This window comes from Littorina saxatilis, linkage group LG1 (genome assembly GCF_037325665.1).
Source record: "Littorina saxatilis isolate snail1 linkage group LG1, US_GU_Lsax_2.0, whole genome shotgun sequence".
Taxonomy (NCBI): domain Eukaryota; kingdom Metazoa; phylum Mollusca; class Gastropoda; order Littorinimorpha; family Littorinidae; genus Littorina; species Littorina saxatilis.
In genome coordinates, this window is record NC_090245.1 from 45887921 (window position 1) to 45907283 (window position 19363).

General features: G+C 44.6%; 2 protein-coding genes across 3 annotated transcripts in view; both read right to left on the reverse strand.

Annotated features, from left to right (window-relative positions):
- The window catches only part of LOC138971150 (glutamyl-tRNA(Gln) amidotransferase subunit B, mitochondrial-like), a 22872-nt gene extending 3546 nt beyond the window's left edge, over positions 1 to 19326 (reverse strand). Inside the window, exons 1-11 of one of the 2 annotated variants that reach the window (XM_070343785.1) lie at positions 19196 to 19326; positions 17902 to 18055; positions 17088 to 17201; positions 16701 to 16905; positions 16433 to 16555; positions 13917 to 14030; positions 13411 to 13495; positions 8861 to 9095; positions 7998 to 8131; positions 5775 to 5853; positions 4755 to 4886 (exon numbers count right to left, since the gene is read on the reverse strand). In XM_070343785.1, the coding sequence (XP_070199886.1) occupies positions 4755 to 4886; positions 5775 to 5853; positions 7998 to 8131; positions 8861 to 9095; positions 13411 to 13495; positions 13917 to 14030; positions 16433 to 16555; positions 16701 to 16905; positions 17088 to 17201; positions 17902 to 18055; positions 19196 to 19320 (1500 nt within the window). In that variant the 5' untranslated portion in view covers positions 19321 to 19326. The remainder of the gene's footprint in view (positions 1 to 4754; positions 4887 to 5774; positions 5854 to 7997; positions 8132 to 8860; positions 9096 to 13410; positions 13496 to 13916; positions 14031 to 16432; positions 16556 to 16700; positions 16906 to 17087; positions 17202 to 17901; positions 18056 to 19195) is intronic. The other variant, XM_070343793.1, reaches the window with a different exon arrangement.
- On the reverse strand, positions 774 to 4177 carry LOC138971140 (uncharacterized). Its single transcript, XM_070343774.1, has 2 exons — positions 2956 to 4177; positions 774 to 1252 (listed from the first exon to the last, which is right to left on the reverse strand). Exon 1 carries the CDS (start codon positions 4080 to 4082, stop codon positions 3045 to 3047), a length of 1038 nt encoding a protein of 345 aa, XP_070199875.1. The 5' UTR covers positions 4083 to 4177; the 3' UTR covers positions 774 to 1252; positions 2956 to 3044.
- Positions 19327 to 19363: the final 37 nt, after the last annotated feature.

Sequence of the window (19363 nt, forward strand, 5' to 3'; positions counted from 1 at the left end):
AATTTGGCACAAATTCATATTACATCATGATTTTAAACTCCAACCGAATGTTCAGTTTTTCTTAACGAAACTATCAAGCACAGACTGTGCAAAGTTAGATTTTTCTTTCACATTTCTCTTGTAGAACCGAATGAAAGTTCGTTCAGACGACCAGCCAGCCGCTTTCAGGATTGTTGACAAATTAGCACCTTGCTTTGCCGCCGCCGAGCAACTCGCGGAGCGGGTTGAGTGCGAACTGTAACTGTCAGTGTCCACACCTGCCTGTCGTAACATTTCCTTCACCCATCTGGCAAAAGAATTCCTGGATATTGGTGCATGAGGCTTTTGATATGAAATAAAGAGTTCTCTCCCTTTCCTCAATTTCTCAGTCTTTTCCAGGTACACTCTCAAAATATTAATGATCCATCAAACAAAGTTTACGATTCTGTACAAACTCAAAAATTTCAGCTGGCTCAGTATGAACCCCAGGCTTGGTGTGCTTATGCTTGTCAGAAAACCACAGTACACACTTATTTGAAAACAATCTCACATCATCAAGTTTTAACAAATGCAGGGCATTTCCTCTTTGCCCTGTGAGTAATGAAAGCAACAAAGCTGTTCTTGAAGATAACTGTTTCAAAGTTAGCTCCCTTGTATCAGGCAATGTACACAGATAGTCTAATACACTTCCTACATCCCAAGTGTCAGAATGCTTGGGCAAAGCTGGTCTCTGCTCAAAAACACCTTTTAGTAACCGACACACTTCTGGATGATTGCCAATAGTCAAACCGTCTATACGCGGAAGATAAGCGGACAAAGCAGACCTAGCAGAGTTCACAGCACTGAAACTCGCTCCAGCGTCAAAGAGATCAGCCAGAAAATTACAAACATGCACCACTGAAGGTGACAGCACATCTATATCTTTGTCTTTAACATACTGCTTCCACTTCTGAATGTAGGTGTTGTAGGCTTTCTGAGTCAACGGTCTCCAGGGGTTTAACATAAGGGAAGATGCTTGGCCCGAAAACCCCTGATGAGTCAATCTGCTCCTGATATCTTGCATGCCAGAAGTTGAAGGCGTGGTAGAAGACGATGCCTCGTCCTGGGGTGACTTGGCAAAGACAGCAGGTTGATGGAGGACGGCAGCCTCACCGGGTCTGTAGTCAGCAGCTTCAGCAGCACTGGCCACCACACCTGTGTCTTCCACTCTGGAACGATGATGACACCAGAAGCCTTGTCTCTGCGCACCTTCTGGAGCACTCTCAGGATTATGCTAAAAGGAGGAAAAGCATAGAAAGTTAGGCTTTGCCAAAAGAGTGAAAATGCATCAACAGCATGTGCCTCTGGATCAGCTTTGAATGACACATAACAGGAACGCTGAGTATTTATCCTGGAAGCAAACAAATCAATGTGAGGTGAAACTACCAGCTGAACCAACGCTTCTTCCAACACATCACTGTTGAGTTTCCACTCAGCATCAACATTAATTCTCCTGGATTCTTCATCTGCTGCAGTGTTTTCTTTACCAGGAATGTGTGCAGAACTCAACCACACTCCCCTTGCAATGCACCACTGCCAGATACAAAATGCTAAGTCATTGCAAGAGTCAGAATGAGATGTCCCCATATTATTAATACAGGCAACAGCAGTGGAATTGTCCAACAGTAAACGCACATGCTTCTGGCTCACTTTAGACTCAAAACACTTAAGAGCAAAATATGCTGCCTTGAGCTCCAAGTAGTTTATATGGAAAGCAGCCTCAGTGGGTAGCCACAGTCCACCTGATCTTTCTTCCTCACAAACACAGCCCCATCCTGATAGCGATGCATCAGACGCTACCGTGATATCAGGCTGAGAAACTGCAATGACATTATATGCAGTGCTCACATTCTCTATCCACCAGCTCAGCTCATCTTTGGCTGTAACAGAAAGTACCGTACAACTATCATAATTGCCTTTTTCTTTTTTCAGAGCAGCCTTTTTTACACTCTCAAGTTTACGATAGAACAGTGGCCCATACCTTACTGCTGGGAAACTAGCCACCAACTTCCCAATGACTTTAGCCAAATCTCGAATTGTGATGAGCTGGACTTTCAAAGCACGCTTGCAACACTCAATAAGATTATCAGATCTAACTTTGGTCAAAGAGACTGTCATTGCAATAGAATCAATCAGTACTCCAAGGTACTGGATTTTCTGTGTTGGCTCAAGCACTGATTTCTCATGGTGCACCACAAACCCAAGAGAGCGAAGAAGCTGCACCGTCGCCAGAACGTTCTCAATACACTCAGATTCAGTATCTGCAACAAGAAGAGAATCATCCAAAAAAGAGGTAGACAAATGTCCATCCTCTCTCAATTTTGCAAAAACAGGCTTCATGAGCTTGGTAAACTTTCTTGGAGCTAAAGCCAGTCCATTGGGCATAGAATCAAACTGCCAGAGCTGTCCTTCCCAAAGAAATCTCAAGAATTTTTTATCGTCTTCTGCAACAGCCACAGTGTAATATGCATCCTTCAAATCTACTGATGTCATGTAGCAGCCTGGTGTAACCAAATTCAGGGCAACTTGGAGTGTATCCATTTTGAAGTGCTTATAAGTAATGTCCTGATTTAAGCGTTTTAGATTCAGAATCATGCGGTGTGACCCATCCTTTTTTGGACGTGTGAATACCGGGGACAAGTGTTCCCCAGGCACTGACAAGCACTTGGACAAAACTTTTTTCTTACAAAGCTTACGTATTTCGCAGTCAATCACTTCTTTTTCTGTTTGGTTCAATGTTGCCTGACAGGCTGACCAAGGAAGTTCAGCAGTTTCAAATTTTAGCCTTACTCCCTTAACTGTATCCAAAATTTCTGGATCAGAAGTAAGCTTTTGCCAGACTGGGTAAAACCGTTGTAAACGACCACCTTCAAAGTTTTCTGCTTCTAATTTCAGTTGTTTACATAATAAAGGCAACGATCTGTAATAGTCACTCACCTTATCGACCAATTTTGTGCCTAGGTTCTTCTGTACTGAGGGCGTGCCTTCCCCCCGAAGTGTTTCTGGGTTTGGCTGCCTCGACCCCTCTAGTGGTTCCAGTGACTGTTCTTTTTCCCTAAAAAATGTGGCTTGTAGCGGTAGTTAGTCATAGCATTAGCACCACCATACTTTGCTTTCTGAGTCCCACTTGGACCTGCCACAGGTGTCAAACTTGACCCCAATTTGTCCATTTCTTTGATGTCCTTCATGGAAGTTGCTAGGTTATCCCCAAACAACCACTTGTCACTGACCGGAACAGAATCAGAACAAAGACCAGCAAGGTTTGCATTTAGAAACGGCCGGATACCTTGCCTGCGGCGGATAGAAAGAGAATGAAAAGCACTACCTGCCAGAGCAATCGCATCGCCATTCTTTTCTATGGCTTCACCAATTTTCTTCCTTGATTCTGCATCTGCATTTATCTTTGCATGGATCAGAGTCTGAGTGCTCTCTGCCAGTGCTGTGCCGGCAGTAGCAATGGCTTTCTGCATGTGTGAAAATTTTATGTCACTATTCCTTGCTTCCCCAGTCATAGACTTCCATATTTCTGGGTTCACCAAAGGTGTCTGTAGTGCCCCGCAATTTTCGGGCCTGACATATTTCTCCATTCTATCTTTCGTTTTTTCTTCGGAAAGCTTACTCCGGAATTTCTTGTTGATCAATTCCGCAAGAGAAGTAGCTACAGCTGCACTAGTTTTCTCTTTCCCTTCTAGATCTTTGTCTAGTTCTGCGATCAAATCTTCCTCTTGATCACTAGGATGAACGGAAACCGTGTCATCCTGAATCTCACCTTCTGATGCGTATCTTGCATCGTCATCTTTCGAAGGTGACGGTTTCGTTTTATCTTTTGGAACGTCTGACGTCACATCAGAATCACTTTCCGAACTTACACGCTTCCTCTTCCGCTCAGTTTTTGCGAAGCGCTGTTCGATCGCGGCAGCAAACATTTCGAACCTTCGCGTCCACTGCGCGTCCATTTTCTCTAATGCAGCTTCCACGCTGTTAGAATCACTGGATGCCTTTTCTTTTGAAACACCAGAACTCTCCTTCTCCTTTGCTGCACCGCATTGCGAATTTTCCGCCATTGCTATGACCTACTTTGGGTCCGAAAACGCCAGTCTCTGCTGACTCAGTGATCGCTTTGTTCACGTACACTACGCCAAACTTTGTGGCTGTGCTCCCCAACTACGTCCTCTATGAGACAGGGAAATAGTAGTGCAAAAAACTGAAAGCACCGTCTCGCAAGACAAACAAAATGACTACCAAAAACCAAAGTGTTAGGCTACTACGTGAGGCCGAGGGGGTACCGCCAACCGGTCGAAGATTTTACCCGTCGGATCTCGAAAATATGAAAGGGTACTCACCCACAGCTTGTTAAATCAATCGGAACAATCTTCAGTAGTAAACTACGTGAGTATGGACTCAATACATTACCGCAAAGATTAACTATTTAATCAAACATCGAGCAACACTAAACACCTGTCCGACCCCTGGAAAAACATGGCGCCAACTGGTCTTCCCTGGGCGCATGCGCTGATACTCACGTGACTACGTATGACTAAAATTAGGTGATAGATAATTAAATACAACACATTTTTCCCCAGCAGCTTCCTGGGCTGAAGTGCACGAACCGAAACTGGGTGCCACCCAAACAGGAGAGACCAAACTGCTGGGTCTCAGTTTCAACCAATCCAACACTGCGGGTGGCTCTCGTTTGGGTGTTAACTTTCTCGTGAACCCTAGCCCAGATAACTCACCACTTTAGGGTTGCTGAGGACCTCGTTGATGACCTTTTCAATGAGTTCTCTGTCGCGTATCTGCCTCCAGTTCTCTCTGTCCACCATCTCCACTGCCCCGACCTCTGGATGCTCAAACAACAGCGGCAACAACTGCAACACATCATAGTTCAAACAAATGTAAATCAACTAATTTGAGAATGAAAGTCGCTTGGTAATAGGCGAATTCTGAAAATAACTACGTTGGAAACACGTGCTCCAGTACACGTGTTTCCAACCTAACCTTCCCTAGTGATTGGCCCCTATAATGTTTGTCAGTGGTTTTGGCAAGGGTATTCACTCTTCCACAACCTATAGAAACCTGACAAAGTTATTTCCGAAAATCGTCTATTTCAATGCTTGCTATTCTCCCTACTGCACATGTCGTATGCATTCAGAGCGCTTACTTCCAATTGTTTCTTAGATCTTCCCAAAGAAAGATTGTCACAGCACACAGGAAAGTTATTCTAAAAGTGTCGCCTCCTCAAGTTGGTACCAAGTCCCTAGTTTCACAGAGAACTCATTGATGAATCATCATTGCTTGTTAGCAAAAAGCAACAAACAAACAAACAAAAAGCTCACAATTTTGAAAAAAATTCAGTCACTTGAGAGAGAAGAGTTCTGGAGATTTTTCACTCAAAAAGTACACATAAGCTTAAATGCTGGGGAAAAAACAACTGTCTTTCGATGAACAACGACAATTCCTGCCATTATTAAGTCACCTTTTGTAGAATCAAAAAACAAGAAAGGTAAGTTGTTGGAATGTTGTTATTGACAAAATTACGTTACAGTCACAAATATGTCGACCCAACGGTCTTTTAAGTGAACAGACAAACAAATATCACAATAAACTTATCTTGATGGAATTCAGTTTTCGCCCACTCGCCAGGAAGCCGAGCGAGTGAATGATTGCATGACGAAATGAATGACGTAAAAAGGGAAAAAATGAAGAAAAGTGTTTTTTTGAACGTTGGCAGTCTCTTTGTTTTTGGATTTGCTCACCTTTTGTAGAGTTGATTGAGAAATGTCCCTGGAGGCCAGAAGGTCACAGACTTCTCCCAGTGACTGTACCCTGATAGGGCTGAAACCAACACAACACTCTCATCATGCATCTTCTCCACAGTGATACCATGAAAGGACACATTTGGGACCATCTAAGTGTCCCTACATTGCAGGTGGCCTGTCATGACAGGTATATTTTGGTAGAGATAATAGACACATGGACCTCAGAATGTCCTTTTAAGGGAGGTGTCCTCTCATGGGAGGGGCCACACATTGCAGGTACCACTGTACTTCATTTATTTGAACATAATGTTTTCATTCTACAGTGGTGTCCCTTCCTTGCCCTCTGCCCAAACTTCCCCAAACCAAGCGCGTGGATTGTTGCATCATTTCATGGATTGTTACATGATTTTATGTGTTTTTTTACGAAACTTATGACGTTTGGCTGTGACGTTTTACATGACGATTTTTTCTTTTTTTAATGAAGAATTTTACGTCATTGGTCATTGTTTACTTACATTCATTTCACTGAAGAAGGGCGTGGCCCGAAAGTCTTTGGAACTTGGTGTTTACTGTGTTTTTTTCTAATTAATGATTTTATGTGTTGTCATTTCTTTCCATTTCCTGCTTCAAGCAATGTGCTGCTTTTCCAACATTTGTGCCATTATTCATTTCTGCTAAGAAAAGTGTAATACAGCACAATCTCTCTTTTAAGACCCCCTAATTTAAGACTCCCCAATTTTGTAAGAACTTGAATTTTTTCATTTTCTCTTCATATCCTCTATTAATTTACCCCCATTTTTAGACTCCTCCATTTTCAAGACCTGATTTTCTCAGATTTTTCTGGGCCTTAAAAGGGGAGTTCCTCTGTATTCAGCTTTTTCACTGGATCTCTGTCAACAAAACAACGAGCCACTCTCACAAAACTAACACACACACACACAAAGCAAAGTTGGTAGAGCAATGGACTTGTGATGCTAGGATTATGGGTTCGAATGCAGGCTGGGATGGACACGGGTCAACTTTATGTGCAGACTCAGAGACGGTATCCACGTCTCACCCCTGTGTCACCACTGTGGCACTTAAGACCTCGGTCATTCTGCCATAAGTGCAGGTGGCTGATTACACCTAAACACGTACACACCTGGATAGCGCGACTATGTTGCTGCTAGCTTTCCACTGGGAGGAAGCGACCCGAATTTCACAGCGATGGGACAATAAAGTAATGAAAATGAAATTGAAATGAAACAAGTCGCGTAAGGCGAAAATACAACATTTAGTCAAGCTGTCGAACTCACAGAATGAAACTGAACGCAATGCAATTTTTCAGCAAGACCGTATACTCGTAGCATCGTCAGTCCACCGCTCGTGGCAAAGGCAGTGAAATTGACAAGAAGAGCGGGGTAGTAGTTGCGCTGAGAAGAATAGCACGCTTTTCTGTACCTCTCTTTGTTTTAACTTTCTGAGCGTGTTTTTAATCCAAACATATCATATCTATATGTTTTTGGAATCAGGAACCGACAAGGAATAAGATGAAAGTGTTTTTAAATTGATTTCAAAAATTTAATTTTGATCATAATTTTTATATTTTTAATTTTCAGAGCTTGTTTTTAATCCAAATATAACATATTTATATGTTTTTGGAATCAGAAAATGATGAAGAATAAGATGAACGTAAATTTGGATCGTTTTATAAAAACAATATTTTTTTTACAATTTTCAGATTTTTAATGACCAAAGTCATTAATTAATTTTTAAGCCACCAAGCTGAAATGCAATACCGAAGTCCGGCCTTCGTCGAAGATTGCTTGGCCAAAATTTCAATCAATTTGATTGAAAAATGAGGGTGTGACAGTGCCGCCTCAACTTTTACAAAAAGCCGGATATGACGTCATCAAAGGTATTTATCGAAAAAAAGAAAAAAACGTCCGGGGATATCATTCCCAGGAACTCTCATGTCAAATTTCATAAAGATCGGTCCAGTAGTTTGGTCTGAATCGCTCTACACACACACACACACGCACAGACAGACAGACACACACACACACATACACCACGACCCTCGTCTCGATTCCCCCTCTATGTTAAAACATTTAGTCAAAACTTGACTAAATGAAAAAATGAGTCTCACCATTCCGCAGCATGAAAAACCATTCTTACAAAACTAACACACACACACACACACACCCACACACACACCACACAGAAAGGAAAGAGTCTCACCATTCCGCAGCAGTGCAGTCATGTTCATGCAGCACACCGATGTAATCATTGAGCAGAACATTCAGCAGAGTCTTCAGGTCTCTGGAACCGTCGGCCATCAGTGACTCAAAGATGTCCAGCAAACCTTCCTCCGTCTGCAACAATCATGAGAAAATGGTCTGAGAAACAAAGGGAAGTAAGCACTCTAAATGCATACCACATGTGCAACAGAGTAAGTCTACATGCATACCACATGTGCAACAGAGTAAGTCTACATGCATACCACATGTGCAACAGAGTAAGTCTACATGCATACCACATGTGCAACAGAGTAAGTCTACATGCATACCACATGTGCAACAGAGTAATTAAGTCTACATGCATACCACATGTGCAACAGAGTAAGTCTACATGCATACCACATGTGCAACAGAGTAAGTCTACATGCAGGCGACATGTGCAACAACGAGAGAATAACAAGCATTGAATCTAACAAGCAACTTTCATCCTCATAAGAACAGTGATGTTTCAGCTCATACAAGTCCCGTGTCCATATTGACAGCTGTTTGTGTTTACGTTATTATCCAACTGAGGTCACTTCCTCCCAATGGAAAGCTAACAGCAACAAGACTTGCAACAAGACTTGCGCCACCAAGATGTGTGTGTGTTTAGATGTAATCAGCCACCTGCACTCGACAGAATGGCAGAATGACCAAAGTGTTTTACGTGCCACTGTGCTGACATGAGGGAGGGACATGGATACCGTCTCTGAGTCTGCACATAAAGTTGACCCGTGTCCGTTCATTTCTTCTTCTCACGGCCTGGATTCGAAGTCCTGGTCCCCCCAGACAACAAAGAAAAAAGCCCCAAACTACTGTACTCACAACTAACAAAGTCGCGGACAGGAGTGGCACGTCATACTTGTGCTGCAGTTTGTCCCGAATGGTCCCCGGCAAGTCCGGCAGGCGCCGCTGCACCGTCTCTAGCACCACATTGGAACCAGCACCGGTGCCAGGCGGGACATTCCCACTGCTGTAGACATGGAGGGGTGGCAGGTTGGGTTCTGGCATAAAGCGATAGTCCAGTAGCTTCTCCTTGTCTCGCATCTGAACAGTCTCACTGAAACGTGAAGGATTCATCATACCCTTCAACTGCATGGTTTCATTCATTTTTATTTTCATTACTCTATTATCCCATTACTGGGAAATTTGAGTCGCTTCCCCCCAATGGCAGCAAGCAGCAACAAAAATTGAGCTACCCATAGGTGTTAGCGTGTTTAGGTATAATTAGCCACCTGCACTTATGGTATAATCGAAAATTTTAATAATAAATTTTCATTTGATTAATATACTTACCCAATTCACATATAGCAATTTACATCAGTTTAGTATTAGGACACTGAAAACTACGCTCACCCTGGTAAGGGGGAAAGTAACCCTAAAAATAGAACAGCCTTGACGGTCACATGACAACGTCAGGACAAGGTTATCTCCCAGCATGCTCTGCGCACGCGTGCTCTCGCCGCCATATTGTATTCATTCGCTTGAAGCGTACAGCCTCTAACTCGAGAACATTGATGTGTGAGAGGGCTTGGCCTGTTGTCCACGTGGCTGAGGCTGTGTGGTGAGAGAGATGAGCACCCCAGCCTGACAGGAAAGCGTCTGTGAACAAATCCTCCTCTGGTGGAGGGGGAGTGATGAGGACTCCCTGTGAGACCCATGGTTTTAGCCACTGAGCTGTGGTCTGCTGAAACCAGCTTTCTAGCTGAACCGAGACCTGCCAACCCTGGGAGGAGGGGTTCCAAACCGAACTCAAAGCTGCCTGAAACGGCCTCTTGTGCACTCTCCCCAGAGGGACAAGTGTGGCCATGGATTCCATTTGACCAAGTACTGATGCCAGCTCCTTGACCGGAGCTTGCTTCTGTGACGCTAACGATTTCACTAGATTTTGCAGTTTGTCTATCCTCCTCTGTGAGGGGCGGACTGACCAATCTACCATATTGAGCCTCATTCCCAGGTACGTGAAGGACTGGGATGGCGTAAGTTCTGACTTGGCTTGATTTACAGAGAAACCCAACTCGTGAGCCTGACACAGGATGTGCCGCGTATGGGCACTGCATGCTTCCCGATCCTGATTGAGGATAAGCCAGTCGTCGAGATAAGCCCTGAGTCGTACGCCCTGTGTCGTACCACCATCGTGAAAATCCAAGGAGCCAAAGATAGGCCGAAGGGAAGGGCCTTGAATTGAAATACTCTCTCTCCCCACCGAAATCTCAGCCATTTGCGGTCTGATGAATCCTGGGGAGTTGTGGTCCGTTACTTCGTCTATCGCTTCCTTCTGAAGTAGAGACAAGATTTCTGCTTGTATCGCCATCTTTGCCTCCAGTTTGACGGGAAACTTGAACTCCGGAGGAACTCTGGTTAAGGGAGCCTTTCCCTCCTTCCAGAGTAGCCTGAACCCCGAATGCACTATACCCACTATCCACTGACTGTTTACCTTTAGCAACCAATGTGTAAGGGCCCGAGACAGGCCGCCTGCCACCAAAGGCGTGGTGGGTGCGTGAGTTAGTGGTTCGGGGACGCATCATTGGGGGTATGCTTTCCGTCCAGACCCCCTTGAATTGCTGAAAGACGGCTTCTTCTTAGCGTAAGGCGCGCCTCTTCCCCGTCCCCTTGAAGAAGAGCTGGCTTGTGTTGACCTGCCCCTATTCGCCGAAGAGGCGGAAGGTTTAGGCGGTCCATAGCTCTTGCTCTGCGGCTTAGGGAAACCGTGTTGAGCTAACTTAGCAATCGCTAAGTCCCGATTGTCCTGTGTTTCCTTCTGGAGGGCGTCGAGAGACGGCTGTCCTAGCAAGGAACCCTCAGTGAAAGGCGAACACTTAAGAACCTCCAACTGGCTTTATCTTGAATTCTAGAACCAGCCACAGCGTAAAGCTGAGCAGAAAGACGCATTTGCTCTGCTGAGACTTTAGCCAAAGTAGCAAGCAGAGTAGTCACGTCCTTTACACTCGTGTCACTCCGAAATTCAAACGAATCTAGTGACGTGGCGATAGAACGGGAGAGAGACCTGAGCAGCGTCTCCGACAGAGACGCTAACTCCAAGTTGAATCTCCCTGTTTCCTCCAAACCCAAGAGAGAGGCTTCTGTATAAGGAATAGATCTGTCTCTGCTATAGCCGTCTTCTCTGAGCGTCGCCAACTCCGGTGTTACCGGGAGCGTCGCCAACTCCGGTGTTACCGGGAGCGTCGCCAACTCTGGTGTTACCGGGAGCGTCACCAACTCTGGTGTTACCGGGAGCGTCGCCAACTCCGGTGTTACCGGGAGCGTCGTGCGTGGTGAAGAGTAGGAGTCTATGAGATTGCGTGGGGTAGCGTTCAACGTCAACCTTCGTCCCGCCTGCTGTGAGAGGCTCGATGTGCGTCAGATAGCCAAGGCTTGGCCGAGTCTGGTGCCTGACCATGCTCTGCTAGAAGAGGCACTGAATCAGACGACGCATACCCGTGCACCGAACGCTTAGCCAGGATCAAAGACATCTCATAAGCCACTGAAGGAGATTCACGAAACTTAAAAGTTTGTGTCTCTTCCTGTGGTGAGTGGAAATCTCCAACAGCTGAAGGTGGTGGTGCCGTAGCATTTGCTGCTGACACCACTCCTTCCTCAAAATACCTTGAGGCTACCTGAGCTGCCATTGCTACCGCTTGGTGTAGCTTGGCTGGTAACCGAAAACTGGTATCATCATCCACAGCGGAATCCCCATATTCCTATTCTCCTTCCGGAAGTTCGCCACCACATTGACTTGCATCGTCATAGGCGGTATCCCCTGAAAGTGAGGGTGCTTGTGAGGTATAATCACCACTAGCATCCACCCTTGAGAATACTTCCTGCCCCCCCGGGCGGAAGTGTGGAACGCTGTGCCGATAGTGGATCCTGAACAGGCCAGACCGACGATTGCGTGTCTTCCGTTCTAAGCGCAGGCATCGGAAGGGAGACTCCCCGACCAGCTACCTGTCTATTGACGGCTTCCTGCTCCCGTGGCGGAAGTTGAGACTGTTGTGTCGTCACTGTTACTCCATACGGGCCAGGCATGCACTTCGTATCTCCCGTACTAAGAGCAAGCACCGGAAGGGTGACTCCCCAACCGGACGCCTGTCTATTGACGGCTTCCTGCCCGACGCCGGGCGGAAGTTGGGAACTACGTTGTGCCGTCGCTGGAACCTTAACAGGCCAGGCATGCACTCGCGTAATTCCCTGAGGGACAGTTACGGTACCTTTAGTGAAGCTGTCGATCCCGGCAGAAGATGCACGGTGAGAAGACGCACTTCCATCTTGTTCAGCGTGAACATCGGCGAACGTAACCGTGGCTGACGGGGTTGCCTTAACCCTCGCTCGCGCGATTGCTTCTTCCGCTCCCGAATGGAGAGAGAGCAACTGCGCACTCGTCGACTTTAACTCCGCTGAAAACATGCAACGCATTTGATCGCTAAAGGAAGCAAACATGGCGGACAAATTGTCCTTCTCCGTCACTGTGCTTGGCTTAACTGGCACTGTCTTGCACTCTTGCTTCAACGCCGGCATTACAGGACTCTTAGGGTCATCAATTTCTACTGAAAACGAACTCTTAGAAACTGGTTCAAACACACTAACTGTGGTTTTCGAAACCTTTGCTTTCTTCGCCGCCTTCTTAGACGGGGACTCTGCTGTCCCTACCTGTCTAGCGCTAGCTTTCTTCTTCCCACTGTCTGCCATACTGGCGAAAGTCTTGAACATCAAAACGTAAACAAAGACTAACTTGTGGCAAACGAAAGTAACAAAACAAGAAAAACTGGAAAAATGTCACCCAATCTCAGCCAAAAAGCTAAGATACAGACGTGTGACCAGGGTTGGTACTGCCAAGAAGCAGTGGGCTAAAGAATAGCCCGAGCATAAACCAAAACACGTCCTCAACCAACGTCGCTGAAGAGTAGAATGAATACTATATGGCGGTGAGAGCACGCGTGCGCAGAGCCTGCTGGGAGGTAACCTTGTCCTGACGTTGTCATGTGACCGTCAAGGCTGTTCTATTTTTAGGGTTACTTTCCCCCTTACCAGGGTGAGCGTAGTTTTCAGTGTCCTAGCACTAAACTGAAGTAAATTGCTATATGTGAATTGGGATAAGATATGTAATTTAATGACCAAGGTCTTTTATGTGCCACAGCGTCGACACAGGGGTTAAACATGGATACCACCACTGAATCAAATAAAAGTTTTCCCAGCCTGGATTCAAACCAATGACCCAAAGATCACAAGTCCAATACTCTACTTCTTGAGCTAGCACACACACACACACACACACACACACACACACACACACACACACACACACACACACACACACACACACACACACACACACACACACACACACACACACATTAAGAAACTACAAAAATACTCACTTGCTCTCCGCATCAAAAGATCTGGTCTCCTTCTCAATCTGACCTCCATTCTCCAGCACACCTATCTGTCTCTGGATCTCAAAATCTGAGGGAAAGAAATGTTAAAAATTGTCAAAGTGAACAAACAACGATGATTTTGGTTCTACATGTGTTTGTGGAATAAATGCAAACTTCAGGTAAGTTCCTCTTATATTTATCAGCTGTATCAAGTCCAGTTACTCATAGAAATGAGGAATTAAAACCATTATGTTGTGTTTTTCTTTGTAGTCTTTTCTGTAGTCTTCTGTGAAAGTATGATAAGAAACTTCAGATTACAAATCATGTGAAAAGCATGAGACAGAACCATTGCTAGGAAAAAAACCTGCCAAGAAACAGATCCAGTATGCCATAATTTAAATCAGCTGGCAAAGGCACTCATAATAGTGGATATACACGCATTTACCATCAGATTAATTTATATTTCACATGTCTGAAGAAATAAAGGAAGATTACTCCTGATATTTTACCAATGGCTTTGCTGACATTCCTGACGGAGTTAATGTTCTTCACTTCTGTTCTGACACCCCAAGGCTCTCCCGCTTTATGAATAGAGATGTTGGCATCCACTCGTAGTGAACCCTCTGCAAAAGAGACAGATTTGTTGTGTGTTTGGTATATCCTATTTTCCTCTGGGTACTTCTTCTTCTTCTTCTTCTTCTTCTTCTTCGTTAATGGGCTTAGACTCCCACGTACACTCGTGTTTTTGCACGAGTGAAATTTTACGTGTATGACCGTTTTTACCCCGCCATTTAGGCAGCCATACGCCGCTTTCGGAGGACATCTGGGTACAATCCCTGGGAATACCATGCAGCAACAACAAAAATAAATCCCTCGCCAAATGTGGGGGTCGAACCCAACTGGCAATTAACTATTATAACTGGTTTCAAAGCCAGTACCACTACCGTCTGAGCTATCTCCCTGACATCTGAATCAACAACGAAATCAGCAGTCTGGCAAAGCTACTCATATTTGTTAAAGAAAGGCTGACACTGACTGTAGCTTTGACTGCTACAGAGAAATACAGTGGAACCTCCCGTTTATGACCTTCACAAATCTGAAAAAGCAAGGTCTTAACCCCTTCACTGCCACAGTATAACAGCATTTTGGTATTGCTGTGTGCCAGGGCAAAATTTCGTTTTCTTCGGTAGGTTCACTAATCTGTTCACTGCTCGATCATTTATTGAGATATCTCTTAGATCTTTGGCATGTGTTTTGCTTATACCCTTGGCTATTATAGGATGACATGATCATTGGACTTTGTTTGTGATTGTTATGGTAAAAATTGATATAATGACCATTTTTGTCAAAAATTACAGTTTCCGGACTTACACACACACACATTGCAGCACGTAAAACCACACAAAACACTGCTAAAACTGGTGTCAAACATCAGGTACTCACATTACAGCCCATAAAAGTATTCTTCTGTGTGGTAATCCATAAATCACTTCTTGTAGAGCTTCCAGAACACTGTATCGCTTGAAAACAGGTCTACGAGTTGAGGTCCGACTTTCGGCCGCCATTGTGAATGGCGGCTGAATGCTATAGTCGGTTCCAAATTTCTAACAGTTTTCAACACGTGGTAGTAACTTATCCGAACGGTCTATGGGAAAGAACTGTGTTTAGAACCCCTACAAGTACTTGGACAGTGGTTACCTCCCATTTAGTTTTCAGAAATGTTCTGAAATGTTGTTGACACAAATCCCACGTACGAGATACGGTTATGGGCGTACGACAAACCGAAAATGACCACGTATTACATACGGGGTGGGCAGTGAAGGGGTTAAAAGGGAGGGAGTCTTTAAATGCAGGTAAATTTACAGACAATATCAACAGAAAGGCTGAACAAGTCGCATAAGGCGAAAATACAATATTTAGTCAAGTAGCTGTCGAACTCACAGAATGAAACTGAACGCAATGCAACGCAGCAAGACCGTATACTCGTGGTCCACCGCTCACGGCATAGGCAGTGAAATTGACAAGAAGAGCGGGGTAGTGGTTACGCTATGCTGCATAGCACGCTTTTCTGTACCTCTCTTCGTTTTAACTTTCTGAGCGTGTTTTTAATCCAAACATATCATATCTATATATTTTTGGAATCAGGAACCGACAAGGAATAAGATGAAAGTGTTTTTAAATTGATTTCGAAAAAAAAAATTTGATAATAATTTTTATATATTTAATTTTCAGAGCTTGTTTTTAATCCGAATATAACATATTTATATGTTTTTGGAATCAGCAAATGATGGAGAATAAGATAAACGTAAATTTGGATCGTTTTATAATTTTTTATTTTTTTTTACAATTTTCAGATTTTTAATGACCAAAGTCATTAATTAATTTTTAAGCCACCAAGCTGAAATGCAATACCGAACCCCGGGCTTCGTCGAAGAGTACTTGACCAAAATTTCAACCAATTTGGTTGAAAAATGAGGGCGTGACAGTGCCGCCTCAACTTTCACGAAAAGCCGGATATGACGTCATCAAAGACATTTATCAAAAAAATGAAAAAAACGTTCCGAGATTTCATACCCAGGAACTCTCATGTCAAATTTCATAAAGATCGGTCCTGTAGTTTAGTCTGAATCGCTCTACACACACACACACACGCACGCACACACACACATACGCACATACACCACGACCCTCGTTTCGATTCCCCCTCGATGTTAAAATATTTAGTCAAAACTTGACTAAATATAAAAAGCAAGGTCTTAAAAGGGAGGGAGTCTTAAATTAGGGGGTCCTAGAAGTGGGGAGCCACTGTTTACCACCCAAATAGAAATGGTTCTGTACAACAAAAAGCCTACTTTTCAAGAGGGAAATTAAATGGAAAACAGACTGAGCTGTGGCTTTGCCCCCTCAGCCCAAACAGAAAACCAGTCTCTCACAGTATAATGTTTCCCGTTACAGCGGACTAAGGCATTCTTCATTATAACCTGAAGCCAAAGAGAGCAGTGAGAGCGACACACATCAAACTCACCCTGCATCTTGCCGTCGCAGGTACCGATGGTTCTCAGCAAGAGCTGCACCTCCTTCACAAAGCTGGCCGCGTCCTCCCCGTCCCTCAGATCTGGCTGTGTCACCACCTCCATCAGTCCCACACCTGTAGTGACACCAATGTCAAACATTGAAATACACAGGTAAAATAAATTTCAAAAGTCTGCATGAAAAAGAACTACGCTTGTGCACACACACACTCTCTCTCTCTCTCTCTCTCTCTCTCTGTCTACCTCTCTCTCCCTCCTCACCCGCTCTGTTGAGGTCAATGAGACTCTGTTTGTCCAGGTGGTCGTGCAGAGATTTGCCGCTGTCCTGTTCAAGCTGGAGCTGGATCAGTCGACACGTGCGCATCTCTGCAGTGGATGTCTGCCCAGCGCCGGACGTCACGTGCACGTAGTTGACCTGACCGTCACAGGCCAGTGGCTGTCGCTGCTGTGTGATCTGGTAGCCTGCCTAGGACACCATCAATAGTGATTTACACAGAGTATCTCTCTCTATCTCTCTCTCTCTGTCTGTCTCTCTGTCTCACACACACACACACACACACACACACACACCCACACACACACCACACACACACACACACACACACACACACACACACACACACACACTCTCTCTCTCTCTCAACTTACAGGTAGATCAGCGTAGAAGTAGTGCTTCCTGTCAAACTTGGACACCTGGTTGATCCTGCAGCCCAGCGCCAGCGCTGTCAACACTCCAGCCTCCACGCAGTCCTTGTTCAACACCTGCACAAAGATGCACAGGTTTTTCCTCCTATTCTTCCCTTTTTCGTTTCCCTCCATCTTCTTTTCATACCTGTTTCCTTCCGTACGGCTTTTGATTTTTGTTTTCCCTTTGTGTTTGTGTGTTTGTTGGTCCTGAAGAAGCCTCCATAAGGTGAAAATTTGATTTAGTTTTGTATGTGCTGTCCTTGTATTGGTGAGTACGGAATTCTTTTGTTTTTCAACTTTATACACAGTTTAACACTTTTGCAGCCTTATCCTACAAAAGATCGAAGAACTCCAAATAGCTCTTGGGGTTTTTATGGGCAGTAGAAGAGAGTTGCACACCTCGTCGTATTTTTTTCCACTCACCGTACTGCTCGTATTCCAGACAATCATGCGTACAAATATAGGGCAAAATTGTATGAGTTCCCAGGTCCGTGTTTAGCAAACTGAGCTTCATACAGACAATCTATGCTAGTCTCTAATTCTAACATCACCCCATTGCATACTGCAAAAAGCAGTGAATTATAGCTCAGGATTTTTTTGCACTTTCAACAAGAAAACAAAAGTCTATAACACTAACACATGCAAGCACGCACGCACGCACACACGCACGCACACACATACACACACACCCACACACACCATGCCACCCTACTCGTCAAGAAACAAATTATTTCATTTTATAGCATGAAACACTATCTGATTGTCATCGACTTACTGGTAAAGTTCCTGGCAGTGCAGCATCAAAAGGAGCCACCTGAGAATTAATGGGTGCACCAAATTTTGTGGAGGCTCCTGAGAATAGCTTGCTGGCCGTGTTGATTTGAGCGTGGATTTCTAAACCAACCACACTCTGCCAGTCAGACTTACTGCTGCAAAAAAATAGAAAAATAGAAGAAAATGAAGAAAAAAGCATCAAGGCCTTCAAAACAAAAGAAACTGCGAATAACATAAAAGAGATAGTTCCCAATTTACTTTTTGTGAATGCCTCGTAGTCATCCTCTGAAAACGCAATATATGATTTACAGAGTGATTCACACTCTTCTTCTTCTTCGTCGTTCACTAATTCACACTCTTAATGTTAGTCTTAAATCATGAGTGCACTGGTCAAGGTAGCCCCAAAGGAAGGCACCCTGACACAGGTCCCAAGATCCACCAGGGGGCACACTACCAGACTACAGGTCCCCCACTGACTCCCACAGAACGTCGTTCGTTGTGTCAGCGGTCCGCCTCTGGAATAATATCCCCCAAGAGGCTGAGCGCAGACTCCCCCCAGGCCTTCAAAACCATCGTTGAGGCCTGGCTCAGAGGAGCCAGCCCATAAGCACCCCCTGTGAAAATCCACTCCCTGTCTGTTACCCCCCCCCCCCTTCCCCTCCACACTACATTCCCCCCTCTTCAGACCCATCCCCCCTCTCATCCCTCTCGACACATAAGAAATCAGAAGTAATATAAATGTATTAGAATTCATCTATCGCTCTTGCTCCTTATTGTCCGTCCTGTTTGTACTGTTTCGTCAGGGCCAAGTTGCTGTGCTATAGGTAGCAGGTAGCACTGGGTGATAGGCTTGCCTGAAACTGGGCACCACGGCGAATCGCGAAAAGCAGTAGCTTGCCTACCAACCCACCCCTGTTTTTATTTTCATAGGTACACTGTCCACTTTATCTTTCACTCTAAGGACCTTAGGCGCACCAACCAGAGAGGATAATTGCCCTGTACATGTATAAGGATTCCCTCAGTACGAAGAAGAAGTCAAAAAAATAAATCAGTTTTCACCAGAAATCTACTTCAGCTGTGATAGAGCTAATGTGACAAGATATATATCATCTCAGAACTTTTATTTACTCAAAACACCTTCCTTCAAATTGCAACACATAATTCGAATTTTGTTGAGTGGAGAGAGGCAGATTGAGATCTATCAAGTTTTGTTTTCGACTTCAATTTTCATGTGCGGTTGACCTTTTCCTCTTCATGTTTAACGGAAGAGTTCATTTTGACCTTGCTAAGATTACCTTGATGCTTTTTTCGACATCCGACGTGCGTGTCGCGCAAAAACATCTTGGCTAGGCCGATGAAATTTCGCGCAAAACTTGCATGGATTTCTCAAAGGCAACATTTTCCAGACGACAGACGCCATGTTCTTTTCAGACACTCGGGGAAGTAACTCTAAAAAACACACA

Coding starts and splice junctions, on each gene's coding strand:
- LOC138971140 (XM_070343774.1), bottom strand. CDS start 4,082: ATGGCGGAAAATTCGCAATGCGGTGCAGCAAAGGAGAAGGAGAGTTCT.